General features: G+C 47.1%; 3 protein-coding genes across 6 annotated transcripts in view; 1 reads left to right on the top strand and 2 right to left on the bottom strand.

Annotated features, from left to right (window-relative positions):
- The window catches only part of Hh (hedgehog signaling protein), a 39,537-nt gene extending 36,082 nt beyond the window's left edge, over positions 1-3,455 (bottom strand). The window contains exons 1-2 of one of the 2 annotated variants that reach the window (XM_077417752.1): positions 730-3,449; positions 436-597 (exon numbers count right to left, since the gene is read on the bottom strand). In XM_077417752.1, coding sequence (XP_077273878.1) covers positions 436-597; positions 730-822 — 255 coding nt within the window. In that variant the 5' untranslated portion in view covers positions 823-3,449. Of the gene's footprint in view, positions 1-435 lie in introns of both variants that reach the window. The other variant, XM_077417751.1, reaches the window with a different exon arrangement.
- Rpl18 (ribosomal protein L18) overlaps positions 1-15,403 on the top strand; it is a 28,916-nt gene that overhangs the window by 837 nt on the left and 12,676 nt on the right. The window lies entirely within an intron of this gene.
- Positions 1-15,403, bottom strand: part of LOC143903788 (short transient receptor potential channel 4) — a 62,317-nt gene that overhangs the window by 43,451 nt on the left and 3,463 nt on the right. The gene's annotated exons all lie outside the window — the stretch shown is intronic.

Here is a 15,403-nt window from a genome sequence, read left to right as displayed (position 1 = left end):
TCTTCGTGATGGTAGTTCGGTCTCATTTGCAGTTATGATACTTATAAATATTTAAATTTTTAAATAAATATTTCCTAGATACCTGTCGCATATTAGAGAATAAGTACTTAAAAGTGCAAGTAAATGAAGACGATACATTTATTTTAATAAATCATTATGTGATTTTACTCTAATTTCATTCACGACTTATCTCAAAGTCACAATCTCAATTACCTTAGTACATCAATAGATTTACCTCACACACATAAATCGCAAAAATCATTCTAAATTAATATAATTTCTTATACAATTGAAAAAAATAATTTGCATATATGATTTACGGAAACAAAACGGTAGAAATTTTTTATATTTTTTATTTTTATCAGATATTGATGCTTCATTCTTCATTTATTCGCACTTTTATTGATCTCTGAAAAGAAAAGCGCGCGCGTTCACCTGTGTCATGAGACGATCGGCGCCGGTGCCTTCCTCGTCCTTAAAAATGATGTCCGTGTTGTAATTGGGTACCAAGTCTCGGAATTTAGCGTCATTTCTCCTCACCTCTCCCTCGCGAAGCCCGCTTGCCGGCAAGGAGAATTCGCTGACATTTGGCACATGCTGTTTGAACACCAGAGGGGTAAGTTTTCTCAGATTCGGCCGTCGGCCGGCGCCTCTGCCGGGTCCGCATGCCAGGGCAAGGCCACCGTTATCGAGTACGGGCAGCCAGAAGCTAAGAATCAACATGAGAACCTGGAAGAGCGAGGCGCGTGTGCCTACGCGACTCCCAATGGCACAGTGGTGGGTTGCCTGGAGGCCGCGGCGACGATGATGATGGTGCACCATAATCGCGTGCCTCTGCCTCGAGGTCGACCTTGCGCGGTCACTGCTCTCGTCGTCTCCAGAACGGCTGGCAGAACGACGATGACGACGACGACGACGGCGGCGGCAGGAACGATGTCGAGGGTGACAATCCGCTTGACGTTCTGCTACCGATTCTTCTTCTTCGCCTCTTGCCACTGACCTCACTCACGGTTAACCATAACCAGAGCATCACACACCCCCCGTGCACGCACTCTTACCACCGATGTGATCCCCGTAGTTGCGTTGATAAACTCCGCGCGCGACCGATCGGCGAATTAATGCGAGGCTACAAACCTTTCGAAAGATCGGTAAAGATTCTTTTTTTTTTCTTTTATAAATACTGAAAGGAGCCGACATACGATCACCACGTCGGAATATTATCAAGTCGTGGCACCAAGTCGGAGGGTCTACGAAGACGAATCTCTCTACATCGTAGACGTCGTCGGATTCGATCGGAAATTTATTCTAAAGCGACTGTTTCCTCGACTGATCAGTACCGGGCCTTTTAAATTCTCGTCGGCACGCGCCAACACTCCCGCCTTTCCGGAGCGGAACCTTCTGCGATTTTCGTTGGAGAGGAGGTACGTGCGAGTCGACTCACTTGACTGAACTCGGACGAACGACGTCCGGAAGCTAGCGCACGTTTTCCGGACGAGCCGGTGGTGGGAAATGCAGGATGGGTTTCGGTGGGTATTCCTGCGTTGTTTCTTTGGTCTGACCAGGTCCAGGAGAGTACCCCTCTTCCTGCCCCCACCTCGCGGCAAACGGCCGGCGAGACCACCGCCGCTGGCTGCTGCTAGCTGCTGGTCCCCGTGAGGCTTTCGTGGCCTCCAAAGGTGGTGGTGGATGATCTCTCCCCTCCACCTAGGGGCTCCCGGTACGCGTGACTGACGTCACGAGGCCCGCTGTACCTCTATTGGCCGGGGCGGGGCGTTCACCAGGTAAACGAAGACAGGTGCACATGCCGGGAGGGAGAAAGAAAGAGAGAGAGAGAGAGAGAGAGAAAGAGAGAAAGAGTTAGAGAGTGCGAGAAAGGAGGAGAGAAAAAAGATAGAGAAAATGAGAGAAAAGAAGAGAAAGAAGATAATCTTCCAGCTTTTTTCTTCCTCAGCTAGACGCGATCAGTCTCTCATTCTTTCCTACTCTTCTCTCTTCTCTCTCTCTCTCTCTCGCCACTTTTTCGCCAACTATTTTTTCGTTATTCATCATCCGCCCGTCTCTTCTTCTTCGACTATCTTTCTCTCTTCGACGTTTCTCGTCCATCCCACTATCGTCGATTGGATTACACTTCTTCGTCGTGCCGTCTTACCTCGTTACTCCGTTCTTCTCTTCATCGGAGTGCGTCGGTTTCTTTCCGCTTATCGCGCTCTCTCCTTTAGCTCGGTTTAGACTTTCCACTATGTAAGGCCTTCCGACATTATGTTACATATAGGATTCGTTGCCAAGTTGCCCTCAATGATTGTCTACCCTCAAGGGACGCATTAGAAATGTGATAAAAGTGACGCGTGAGGTGTAGGAAGCTTGCGAGAATGACCTTGACGGATACTTGAAACGCCGTAGGATTCCGTTCTTCGTACTCTTCGTCTTCTACTTCTTCAATTTCTTCCACTTCGCTCACACTCGACTCTTCTCGTTTCTTTTTCTACCATTAGTACTCGTGGCTCACTTCGACGTAATTTCGCAATTCCTTCCCGCATCCTGTGAGATTTTCACGAAAGGACTTCAAAACTGGTATTTAAATAGCGTGACTTTCGACGATTATTGTATTACACGTAGACTAAATAATATGGACGCATGTGAATGATAATTAGCAATTATTATTTACTGTAGTGTTTTCTTTTTAGTGGTTTCTTTTTGTTAATTGATAAATGACCGTGTAAATTGGCACAAGTCGCTCGTTATCATTTCGAGCACTTTCACGCTTCACGAGATATCGTGAGAAAAATCTACACGCGAATCATTCCGATTACAGATGTGCGCGTGTTGCACGATCATTGATCATCGTCATCGTTCGATTCGTTTGCGAGAAACGCAATATGATGTTTGCAGGTCGGAGGACCGATTATGCGAGCCAAATACCGTTGATCGACATTATAAGCGGCGGAGTGTATCGCGCGAGTAAAATATACGAGGCCGGGCACGGCTACACGGCAACTGATATGAAAGTCTAAGTCTACCTCACGGAGGGTAGAGAACAAGCAGAGAAGGGGGATACGGCAAAGAGTTCAGTTTACTGATAATAAACATCTTTCCCGAATACACAGACGATGCGGACTGGCCTGTCCGCATTTACACAACGTCGTGCCGAAACGTGCCCGCGGCATTTCTGGCGATAACTACAACCGCGATAACTACTATTGCGTTAGAAAGCAAAGCTCTTCGTCCGGTCGGGAAATAATATTTCCTAATTCTTGACACTAATCGTATAAACGTTTTGCTCATTTATTCGTACGATTTCGCAGAAAGGAATGAAACAAGAAAGTAAATTGAGGATATGTAAGTTTCGTTTAATATAACGACGTTGAATTAAATTCATAAAATCATAAAAATACTTTTTAAATAAAAATATTTGTTTCTCTAACCGTGCAGGTCTAATAATCGTACAAATTGTAACTAGATTACTTTAATTAAATACTTGTTCGCACTTGTTAATGTAAGTGTTGGTGTTTGACCCGAACGCACCGTAATCACTTATAACGCGATGATTAGTAATCTACGAATAAGGCTTCGCAAAATAAAAATCAATTTTCAATTTATCAACAAATATACTACGTAGACAGATAAAAATAGTAAGATTTTTTTCAGATGTGTCGAGGAAAATTCATAGAACAGCAGTTCGCAACACCTATTACTCACAAATGTTTTAGATAAAATTGAAAATACTTTTAGAAGCAAGAAAGTAATGATTAGCAAAGACAGACCTGTGATGTTCGCTGGAAACTATTCCGGCGATCGGATGAAGTCCAAATTTCCATACGGGTTCCAACATTGTAGTGCCGCGAACTTGATTTTCCGTGAATTTTCCTCATCCCGGCGCATCCGGAAACACAATGGCCGAATTACGAGCCGTATGCATCGCCCTACGCGGAAAGGGGGAAAATTACGGCCCAATGAAAGTATAAAATGTCGCTCGTTAACGGAGCCAATGCCAGAAATCGCTGAAACTTGCCGGCAATAAAAGGTAACGAGTATTCGCGGGCTGTAAACATCCGTGGAACGCTACTCCGGAACATTTCATAATCCTGTTACGAGGCACTTTGACTTTCGTGGCCAGCCGCGGCGTGTGTGCCCGTGTACGTACGTGTGGTGCGCGCGCGGGGATTGAAAATAAAATTCTGCTATCGAGAGAGGTGCAAGTAACGGCGCGGCGTTGCCGTGCCGTGTAAGATTGTTGCATCGTGAGAAAATATAAAGGAGGAGAGAGAATATTGTCGATGTGATCCTGTGCACGAAGCTCGATTAAAATTTCTTCTGTCGCGTTAGACGGTCTTTTCGTGACACTTGACTCCGGCTGAGTTACGAGGCCGACGAAAATAACGTGCTATCGATCGGTTTTATCACATCAAAATGGTATCTACCTATTATATCTAACAGCCTCGATTACGTACGATTCTTATCGGATTCTTACGGATACCGATACTGCAATGCAACGTCTTAATATCTGTGACATATATCACAGGGTATGTCCCCTATCGTAAAAAGTATTTTCGCATTCACATTCCTAATCAAACTCATAATCGCAATAGCACACAATAATGATCTTCATTGACGTCCCAACTAAAAAAAATTAAGGTGCAGGCTGAAATTTTTTTTTATCCTGCAAAAATTTCTGTCGGCAAGACGAGAGCGGTCCACGATGCGTCGCATCGCGTCGCGAACGTATGAGCTCAGCTGTCTCTTTTTCGAGGTAACACGATATCCTGGAGAAACCTAATGTCGAGCAAGCAGAGGTAACACCGGCCGAACGACGGTCCGAGTGGGCCTTTCGTGTAATGGACGGCTCAAATATTTATCATCGGCCGCGTAATTTAAGGTGCGTTTAGCAAACGGAAGACGACGCGAGGAAAAACAAACAGGACAGGGGCGGCGTGGCATAGCCGGCGAGAAGGAGAGAACGGAGCGGCGGCGAGCGGCGAACGAGGAGGAGGAAAGAGGTGGTGGTGGGATTGGAGAAGAAAGAGGACGATGAGCGGGGATGCCGAGGGGGGTCAACAACGATAAGCAGGAGCGAGAGGGCGCCGAGGGCGAGAGAGGCGGAAAGAGTAGCTCAAAGGGGCCGCCGCGGGGTCCAGAGGGCCTTGTGAGAAGGCGCAAACCCCAATAATAGCACCAGAATTTATATACCTGCACGAACTCGGAGGAGAACGGTCCCGCGGATGGAAGGGTCCGCCGACCCAGGGACGGCTCATTGGACAATGCTCTGGCGCTCCTGGACAATACTTTCGGCGATGTTTCGCGAGTCCGTTTTGAATCTCGGCATTCGGTAACTTCGAATGTCAAGCTACGTGAAACCGGACGATGCGTTTATAAATTTGATAATCGGAGGATTTATGACTCTTCGAAAAGAAAAGAGATCGTTTGAAAGGAACATGTACTTTCGACGAAAGTCCTGATCCGCGCTTCGCGTAAGGCAGTCCTGCGGGAACGCGCAACTTTGATTTCACGCGTGCACGTTTCTCAAAGCCGAGCGGCCCTGGGTTTCGCCATCGTCTAGCATCCTCTACATAGAGGAGGAAGCCGAGAAACGGAATGAAGGAGAGAGTATAGAGGCAGCAGTTCGTGGCAGCCTGGAGAGCGAACCATCCATCACGGATGGCTCAAAGCCGTATCTTCTAGTGACCGGTACCCGCCAGTACTGGATGCCGCAGCGTGGCCAAATATTGTGAAAGGTCCAGAAAAGGCAGGAACGTGAAATAAATTTGCTGCGCCGATGTGAGAGGGAGGACGGCAGCGGTGGAGGGTGGAGGGCGGAGGGAAGAAGAGAGAAAAAGAGAGAAAGGGAGAGGAGAGAAGCGGTAGAAAAAAGCGAGAACATTGGTCTCCCTCCCTTCTGGTCAGCTCGAAACGTTGCGTCTTGTACTTGTGCGTGTCGAGATGGAGAGAGGAAGAAGGCTCTTTAACCACTGTCGGCTCTTTGAACCCTGCCGGGTTCTCTCTCTTTTTCTCTCCCTTCCTTCTCTCTCATCTTTTCGTGCCGCGTCTGCTCAGGGCGTTATCATTTTCCTTCTCTTTTAATCTTTTTGTCTCTTTTTGTCTTCAATATCTGCTTCATATACAAGCCAAATTTTCACAAATCGTGAGGTATCGTTTACATTTCGCACGTAAGAATACATTGTTTTAGCCAATTATTGTCCTGTTCTCATCAGCTCGATCGTATCAAGCACATCCCTCGCGCGTTTTCTTCTTCACTGAAAAACCCGCGTCGGGTTTTTGCATAAACCGTCTGTCTGGCATACATTCGCTGATGAAGGGAATCTGTATCCTCCGATCGACGAAGGTAGGTAGGTAATCTGTATCCTCCGTGGGTGATAGCTCTCGTCTAATGATTGAATCTTCACAGTACATTATAACGTGAAGCGGAGCAGCCCTTTTTACACGCATGTTTTTTCAGACACGGTATTCTAACTCGATAGCTATAGCCTTACAATGTGCCTTCGTCGTAACTTTATAGTTTACGTCATGAGACACCGAGACAGGCCATTTTGCCGCAAGAAATGGCAAAATCATGGAGGGACAGGTTGATCGCGCGGAGAATTCGTGAGGAGCAAATTGTCACCGAATATCAGCTTTGACATCCGGTATCGCCGGTGATTCTAAAGCCTGACTCTTGAAGAAAACACGATCTTGCATCCTCGAAGCCGCTATTCTCTCTCGGCGTTCCGCGCTGACGCTTGTTAACGCAGCAGCACCTTGACCGTGCTCTCAGCCCATAATTTTCTCCGCGAACGTCACGGATCCTCTCTCGTTGGTGGATTAATAATCTAGAGTGGTCTCTCTCTCCCTCTCTCGCGCGCACGCAGAGAGCGAAAAAACGATACGACGTGAGGGCAGCGCTAGAACGAGGGGCCGATAGGAGGACGAGCGGGAGAAAGAGGTGAAGGAAGAGAAAGAAAGCTGGATAGAACGGGGAACGGAGAGAGAAGGAAACGTGGAAGGGTACACACAGCGATCGTAGCTCGTAAGTTAGCACGTGGTCGAGTCAAGCCGTGCGAAGGAAACCGAGAAGCGGGAAAGGAGAGGTGGAACGAGTCAAGCGGGCTCACTACCTCATCTCGCTTCTTCAACCACTGACGTAGATGGAATTCTAAGTAGCCCTCGTGTCGACGCGATCTCAGGAAGCCTTGCCGTAGACATTATCGGCTGATTGCGATAATTCACGATAAGCAACCGGAGAGAAGACGGAATAACGTAAGATCTCTAGATCTAAGGTCTATCTTTCTGTTGCTCGTATTTCTTTCAAATTACGATTTAAATACCACTGGCTTTATCTATAGTCTTATCAACCTCTGATGTCTTTCATCGTTGATCTTTTAGCTCCTGATGAAACGTACCGATCACGTTTTCCTTTGTAAATTTACGTTTAGATTACATTACATTCATCATAATTCGTTATAGAAGATATTGCGTACTCAATGCGTCTAATGATCGTAATAGATTTCGTGGTAGTGGTCGCAGTGTTCTCCACGTCCCTCAATACTCGCGCCACTGTCAGCGTCTCCCGCTCTTCTCTTCTTCGGAACCACCTCATCTTCGCAGCCCGGGCCGAGCTAAGAGACGGCACGGACGGTGAAGGCAATGGGCTGAACGGAGAAGAGACGAAGAGGAAGCGAGAGAAAGAGTGGCGCGCACGTAGCCGACTCAGGGAGCGAGCATCAAGAAGAGTAGTGAACAGAAGGGACGAGCGGAATGGAGTAAGGGGTAGAGACGGGAAGAGAGCAAGGGCCCGAAGGACCACACAGGACGCGGCACGCGCGCGCTCTACCGGGTGGGCCAGCACACGTCGGCTTCGGAGATCTTCGCGCTACCTCGACCGAGCTCGTGCGTCCTCGGTCGGGCCCCGTGGTCGGATTGCGCCGAGGCCACACAGATCGCGCACGCGCGAACGCTTCCTGGGTGGCATTCGCCTGCCGGCCGGCAGGCCGAGCACATAAGGTACTTCTCTTCGTTTCACCGTGGGCCGTACAACCTGTTAGTATCGTGCCGTCCACGCATTATGCCTCTCATTCTCCTCGTCTTTCACAGCACGTCCACCGCCAGGCCCTCTCCTACTCTCTGTTTCTTCTCACCTTCCTTTTCTCGCAGCCCGTCGGCGGAGCCCGTGAGCCCCTCCCGTCTCAGTTCTACCGGCATCACGAGCTTCTAATAAGATTCCAATTTGTCAATTAGGGGGAGGACGGGCCCCTGACGCGCATCTCCCGCTACCTTGACGGGCATTCCTCTGCTGTTCTTCTCTCTCCCTTTCCACGTTGGCACCTACCTGCATTAGCAATGCGCAATCACGACGCTTTACACAGCTGTCGCGTCAAGGTGCGCTCCATCTTTTTATCTTTACACACCATCACGCGTATCACTAGCTTCATAGGTAGAAGAAAACTCGCTTTAGCGATATTGATATACTAAATATATATATCTACGAATTTCGTGACGCGAGGATTACCGAAAGTTGAACAGCCAAATATACCGCGATTTACGGAATGATCCTCGCGCAAGCAATCGTTACAACGTGCATCACGCATTTTTATGTACTCGTTGGACATAATGAGATGTAACGAGCTTTGACGCTCCGGGAAGTCCGAAGATTCTCACGACGTAAGCCACCCGCTGAGACTCGTTGTCTCGTCAATATCGCGCCGCAGCTTCTCCAGCATCGATTTCTTAACACGTCGAGTATCAGACTGTTTTATACAGCATGTTCATACGTTGAATTATAAATAATTCTATATCTTAAATTATAAGACAAATTAATGAAACTTCAACAATGTCCAAAAACAAAAATTTCCAAAAACATTCGTGCCCGTTTCCTATTAAATATGCATAAATTTAAAAAAACTTTTGACGATTAATATTGTCGGGCAGCAATAAAAATATTTAGCGCGTCAAACCAATTACATTGGCACATAAACTTTTGATATTATTTGCTTCAAACACCCACTAGTAATATTTTGACGCAAATAATCTTATGATGCATCTAAAAAGTTCATCAGCGTTTTCGTTTTTCTTTTTTTGCTAGACGGTGCCGAACTAGGAACGTAGCCGGTGCCCACGTGGGTCAATCCTCGCGTACGTGGGTCCTGGCGACGTGGGGCCCCTCCTAGCCTGCGGGCGGACTATAAAGTTTCATTTCTGCCGGGCGAATGTCTTCGAATTAGCAATAAAGCAGCGATTCTCTCCCCCTTCGCAACGGACAACGAGACCGCGCCGCGGCGTTGGCCCTTTCTCGTTTTTTGTTTACTCACCAACGAACTGGTTTTGCGGTATACACCGTCCGTTCTTCTCTTCGTCTTCGTTGCCCTCCTGCACGCCATTCTCTCCCGCCGTCTCAGGGAAGCCCAGAGTTATTTCGGGGTACGCAAATACACCCGGCCCGTATGCGAGGGGTGCCAACGAGCAGCCGTGGAGGCCAGCACGCGTAATATCATCGACAAAAGTCAGCGTGATGCAAAATTCCGAGTTTATCCGTTTATTGATAATTCGCGAAAATTCGCAAAAAAAATGTATCAAATTTTGCGCCTAGGGCCAACAATTTTTGGGCATTATTAAAGGACTCGCGGCTGTACTACTTCGCTATACGAGATTCTTTAAGCGGCCGACTCTCTCTTTTCGCCGGAGGTCCCGTGAGATCCATATCGTACAGTACCGCGAAGAAGAGGCCGCGCGCTCGGCTTCTCAACTCCTCAAATGATAATTGTACCCGTGGGTATAACGTGCGCGAAGCAAATCGAATTAACGCGGACGTAACTCATACCGAGTATATCATCCGAGACAAGAACCTCCTCGGGATGGCCGGAGGGAATATCGCGGCAGGACCCTTTGAAAGCGCACGTGCACCGTTCGTCCGTGCACGTTGTTTCACCGGTTTCACGTGTGCGTCGTCGATGCAGCTCGGGTGTGTGCACGCATATCACGCGTCCGTATGCTTGCCTCTGCGCATTATATGCTATATATGATCTAGATCCGTGCGCGCAGAGACAAAGGAATGCTTCCTTCTCCCTCTCCCTCTCCTCTCTCTCTCTCTCTCTCTCTCTCTCTCTCTCTCTTTCTCTCTCTCTCCGGAACCTCCGGAGTCCTTCCACCGATCCTCCTTAGTACCCTGACCGAAGAGGGTACAAGGAGCTGCGAAGGACGGCGCGAGAAGCGGGGTGTCGCGGGGTAGGGGCCGAGATGGCGGCGAGGGAGGAGAGGCGCGCAGGGGAAGAAAGAAGAATAAGAGAAGCGAGAACCAAAGGAGGAATAGGCCATTCTACTTATACGCTGCTCGGATTCAATTAACTCTCCACCTTCTTCTCTCCTTTTTCTTCTCATCTCGCGGCTGGCATGCCTGGCTGCTCCCTTTCGCCCCTTCCCTCCCCCTCTCTTCCCCCTCCTCCTGTCTTATACAGGGTGTTCCTCGGGACGTCCGTACGTCATCACTTAGCGTCTCGATCGGAGACTTTGATTTCAGGATAAGTGGTATTCGCGAAAACCCCGTGGGTATTCGCAGGCCGCAGCGAAAGTCTCGCGCCGCGTTCCTTTCAGGGTAAAATCCGATCGATGAGCCAAAGCGAGCGCGCGTCCGCGACGATTCGGGGTTCCGCTAATTGCGACGGTGTTGAATTTCCGCGTGTCGATTACGGTATATTCCCGCGATCGGGCGAGATCAGGTGTTTGCGTGTCGTCGCCGGCGATAACGTCGCGCGCGATTATCGCCGCCGCGCCGTAATTGCCGCGGCCGTAATTGCTGCGGCCGTAATGGCCGCGCGCGGTTGACGCGCCGACTCTTACGACACTGGTAATAATAATGAGGTGCTTTACTGCCCGTCGTACACGGCCGCACCACGGGCGAGGAGGACCTGTCGTACCTGTCGCTCGTTAAGTGGCCGCGACGAGATAAGAACATTGTTACCAGAAATTGAAAACGTATCCGCGTTCACACGCGAACGGCCGCGCTCTCACACACTCGTACGCTCGCGCATAAAAAGCAGATACAGATACGGAAGTATCTCTCGAAATTTCTCGCGAGTCGCGATAGACGACTCACGTGGAGACGACTGATGCATCGTAACTCGATCTCGCCAAACTCGCTCTAACGTCGGTACGATAATGATTAGTTGACAATATTTCACGTTACTTCGCGTTAACGAAACGATTTGTCGATGGAATCGAGAAATTATCACCGGTATTAAAAGGGTTGAAGAAAGCTGAGAATGAAGCGTGTCGTAAAACGACGTCCTCTCATAACAGTCAAACGGGATTTGTTGGGATATCGCGCTTTTCATTGACTCGTACATTTTTACGTAAAGAATTCGCGCGAATGGGAGGACTCTTCTCTCGCGCCGTGTCCTGACTGCGGGACAACCCTTTTATCGCAAATGATGCGACGCAAATAGAGTTTGATTGTCGGTAATGATTCGACGCCTCGTGAACGTGCCATTATCTCCTCTTTTGACTCGTTCGTTCTTGACTCAAAAGCAGTTGCCCGAGACCTTGTGCGGATTCGCCCTAAGGGCCGATTCACAGGGCCCGAGGCAGGTTCCTCGTTTCGGTAATCCCTATGCTAAATCGCGTCGCACCGTGAATAAGAATTTTCTAATGTGACAATGTGATCGTAAAAAAATATCACTGATCAAGCAACAGGATGAAATCGATCCTGGTCGATCGTCGTACAATACTTTGTTGTGCCACGTCGCGAGAAATCTTTCGTCATTGGATTACAGTCGAGATCATTGTTACCCGATTTGCATTCGCTAAGCGTTTCTTTAAGGGGCGGTTTTCTTTATCGCGACTTTATCGCGCGAGTTATCGATATTGGCTGCGCGGTAATCGGATTACGCTGAGTTGCATTATTGCGATGATAACCGTGGCATATGATGCAGCGATTGTTCGCGTGAAACTAAACAAAAGACCAAAGACGAGTGCGAAAGTGCAATATTATTGCTGTATAAATAGACCATTATCATCATTGTCTTCTAATTTTGTCTTCTGACTGAATTAAATTGGTGAATAAGTTTAATGTCAAATTGTAGCCCAATTTACTTATTTTGTCTATTATTACTAATATACTTAATTAATATTATTAAATATCTTTTTTATGCTTTCGAAATTTCCTCGCAATATATACTACTTTGATTTTTAATAAACACGCTTATGTAAGCACAATATTTTAATTTTTTAAATCATTGATGATGACAATTGATTCAATTCACGGAATTATTCAGATAATTTTTTACAAGATAAAAAACTTCCGAAATTATTACACATTTGGAATCGTGTGACTACATTCAACGATAAATGTTTATTTTCATTTAAATTATTAATTTGACTATTAATAGTATCCAATATATTCTGCATAATTATTATATCATATCTTTCATAAAATAAATCTTGAAAAATACTGCACAAAAACATAATTTTAATAAAAATTAGTACTTTCAAAAAATATATCTTAATAAAATTAGCCTAATTTTTACAAATATTGAACTCGTGTTTTAAAAAGAGCTAAAAATGTTTCTAAAATCTTTTTAAGGATTTTCAAATTTTAGATTTTTATTTAAAATTGAATTAAATGGCGTTATGTTAAATACCGTAGAAACAAATATATCATCCAATCTAAACAGCCTCGTAAAAATAATCAGCTTTCTTTAAATCCATACATAATTAAAAACGCGCATAAAGATCGGCGGCGGTCTCAATTTTCCATTTTACGTTAATTTAGTATTAAATTGTAATCCGATTCGAATTTAAGATCATTCCGAGCGGTGTGTGAAAGCAGATTTTAATTAATTTGGACGTTGACCTTCCGAGGCGACTTTGTTAGGATCGCGCGAATCGAGGAGCACCGTTTAACTTGGGGATAGTGTGAGAATAGTACGAGAAATCGGACTCGTCTCTCCAAACGGATTTATAAATTCGGTGACTCGTGGCAGCGCGCCTCAGCAGAAGCCTCTACGATCTTGTCACACGTCGGGGAGATGAGAACGGTGCCTTAAGGCCCGCAACCTCTCCTCGAGACGAGATCTTTCTCCTCTCTCTCTCTTTGGTTTCCCACGAGAACCACCGCCGCCGCCGCCTTCTGGAATGTCGCTCTCCCCCCCCCCCTTCTCCTGCGGCTCTCCTCCACACCAACCTCCTTCTCCTCCTTCTCCTCCTTCTCCACTACCGTCTCTCGGCTACAACCACCGGTCTCCCCCTTTGCTCCACCGTCCCTTGTGCAACACAGAGTGTCTTCTCTCGCTCTTATCACACCGGCGCAACCCTGCCGCCAGCTTTCCCCTTTCGCCCCCTCGCCTTCCACCCACCTCCTCCTCGTCTCCTTCGCTTGCTTTTCGGATTCAATGGGGTGAATCTCGCGCGGCGCACGCTGCACCTCTCGATGCGATTCACGACGGGGATCGGATACGATGGTTAGAGATGGTTAGAAATAGAATCGCGTTGCGGAGCGTTGACAGAGCGCGAATGGTTCCCGATGTTTATATATATAGACGATCTTCCTCTGTTTTCCACAAAGAAGCTCCCTCTCCCTCCTCTCCGTCCCTTTGACGGAGGTGTATCACGTACATCACGTATCTTAATGACGATTCTCGAGGAGAGCGATCAGCGAAGATAGGAGCTTTGTTCCATGACCGAGGGCGCGCTCGCCAGTTTCCTCCTCTACTTTCTCCGTGCACTTAGCGAGAGAGAGAGAGAGAGAGAGAGAGAGAGAGAGAGAGAGAGAGAGAGAAGACTTGGCGCGTCGTCGACACGTTCGGCGCTACTCGATAGTAGATCGTAGAATTTAAGTGGAAATAGGTTGCGGACTTTATGCCGCTTTAAATGCCACGACTGCGATTATGCGTTTCCCATTTCTGCGGTTTAAACGACGTGCGAAAAAGGGATTCTATTCGACGCGCACATGCAACGCGATGATTTACGAGTCTTTCTGCCGTGCTACGTGATCTACACCCGCAAACGTGGCCAAAGTGTCAACTTTTTACACTCGTATATATTTTCGCAATCCTCGATCGGCATTAAATAACGGCAACCGCGGATCATTGCGAAATACGCTTTTTCAAAACACGAACGAGCCGATTTAGAATTGTAGAGTAACGTGCAGATATACGCGAGGTCGAAAGAATTTCCGCGACGTGTCGGATTCTAGTGTCTCGTCTTAGTTTTCCATACTTATCCCGCCCATCGATCGTGGATTATATCGGCGGATTTATCGATCCCTAAACGCGTACAATGAAATATTCCGTGGCAGCCTGACAACTCTAACGCTCGACGCTTCGCCAATCAGACTGTTTCACAATACGGCAAACCGCTTATCCTCTTACGCAACACGATTCATCTGTTTTGTTCGATGGAGCACGAGCTTTGCCGTTGCGTACAAATGCGAGAACGTTCTGCCGCGCGCGCAAGCCGCAATCGCCAACAGGTCGCGATATAATTGCTGCTTAATGGGGCGAAAAAATACGAGCCCGGTTACTCGCCGGGCTATTGTGTTACCGTTCTTTGGTAAACTCCGATCCGGCCTCCTATTACATGTCTGGCTAAAAATAATAATGGTTTACACTTTGCTACTTATGTTTGCACCACATATCCATAATTGCCCGTACGTGATTCCGTCAAAGTGTGCGCCAATCTCGTGCACAACGGGTGGCTCGGTTTGCCGAGCAGTACAGATTTCGCAGACGTTCGTTTTATCGAGATGCGTATCAAAAAGCTGGTAGCAAAAAAAGTAATTAATTATAATCGCTTAAGAGATAATCTTTCGTCCATTGTGCAACAAGCACGATAATTCATATCACTGTTAAGTCGAAGATTCGATTAAAAATGCAACTGATGGTCCCGATTCAACGAGACATACATAGATTCAACGTGGCAAAAGAGTTCTGTTAAAATTGGACAAGACAAAATGAATAACACGAAGTCTCGTACGAACATGTAATTCGTATTGTATATTCTTGACTTGCAGAATTATTTCAATTTTTATTTTACATCTGAACTTTCGGACTATTTGGGACGGGTACTTTTATCAATTCGACCACTGAGACTCGGTGCGACATTTATCGTGATAAACAATAAATGCAAAGAAGAGAGAGAGGGATATCATTTTTTAGTCGATATATGATTAAAGGTAAATGATAAAAATGCGATGCGCGCACCGCGTATAAAACCGCATAAAACCGCACGTAAAAAGGAAGGGTATCGACTGGGAATCGTGTCACCCGATGTGCACCGTGTTGTCGCTCCAGCCAGGCCAGACGTAACACGAGACTGACCATGCGAGGAGGCGGCCACTTGCTTAGCGTACATACCATCTCTACCAACACCGATTTCAGAGCACCGTAACATCGTGGTCACCACGATCATCAGCTCGAGCCGCGCG

Source organism: Temnothorax americanus, unplaced genomic scaffold (genome assembly GCF_048541705.1).
Source record: "Temnothorax americanus isolate GAGA-0224 unplaced genomic scaffold, ASM4854170v1 Scaffold5, whole genome shotgun sequence".
In the NCBI taxonomy this organism is placed as follows: Eukaryota; Metazoa; Arthropoda; class Insecta; order Hymenoptera; family Formicidae; genus Temnothorax; species Temnothorax americanus.
Note: the sequence above shows the minus strand (reverse complement) of the source record. Positions and strands in the feature narration are given on the sequence as shown.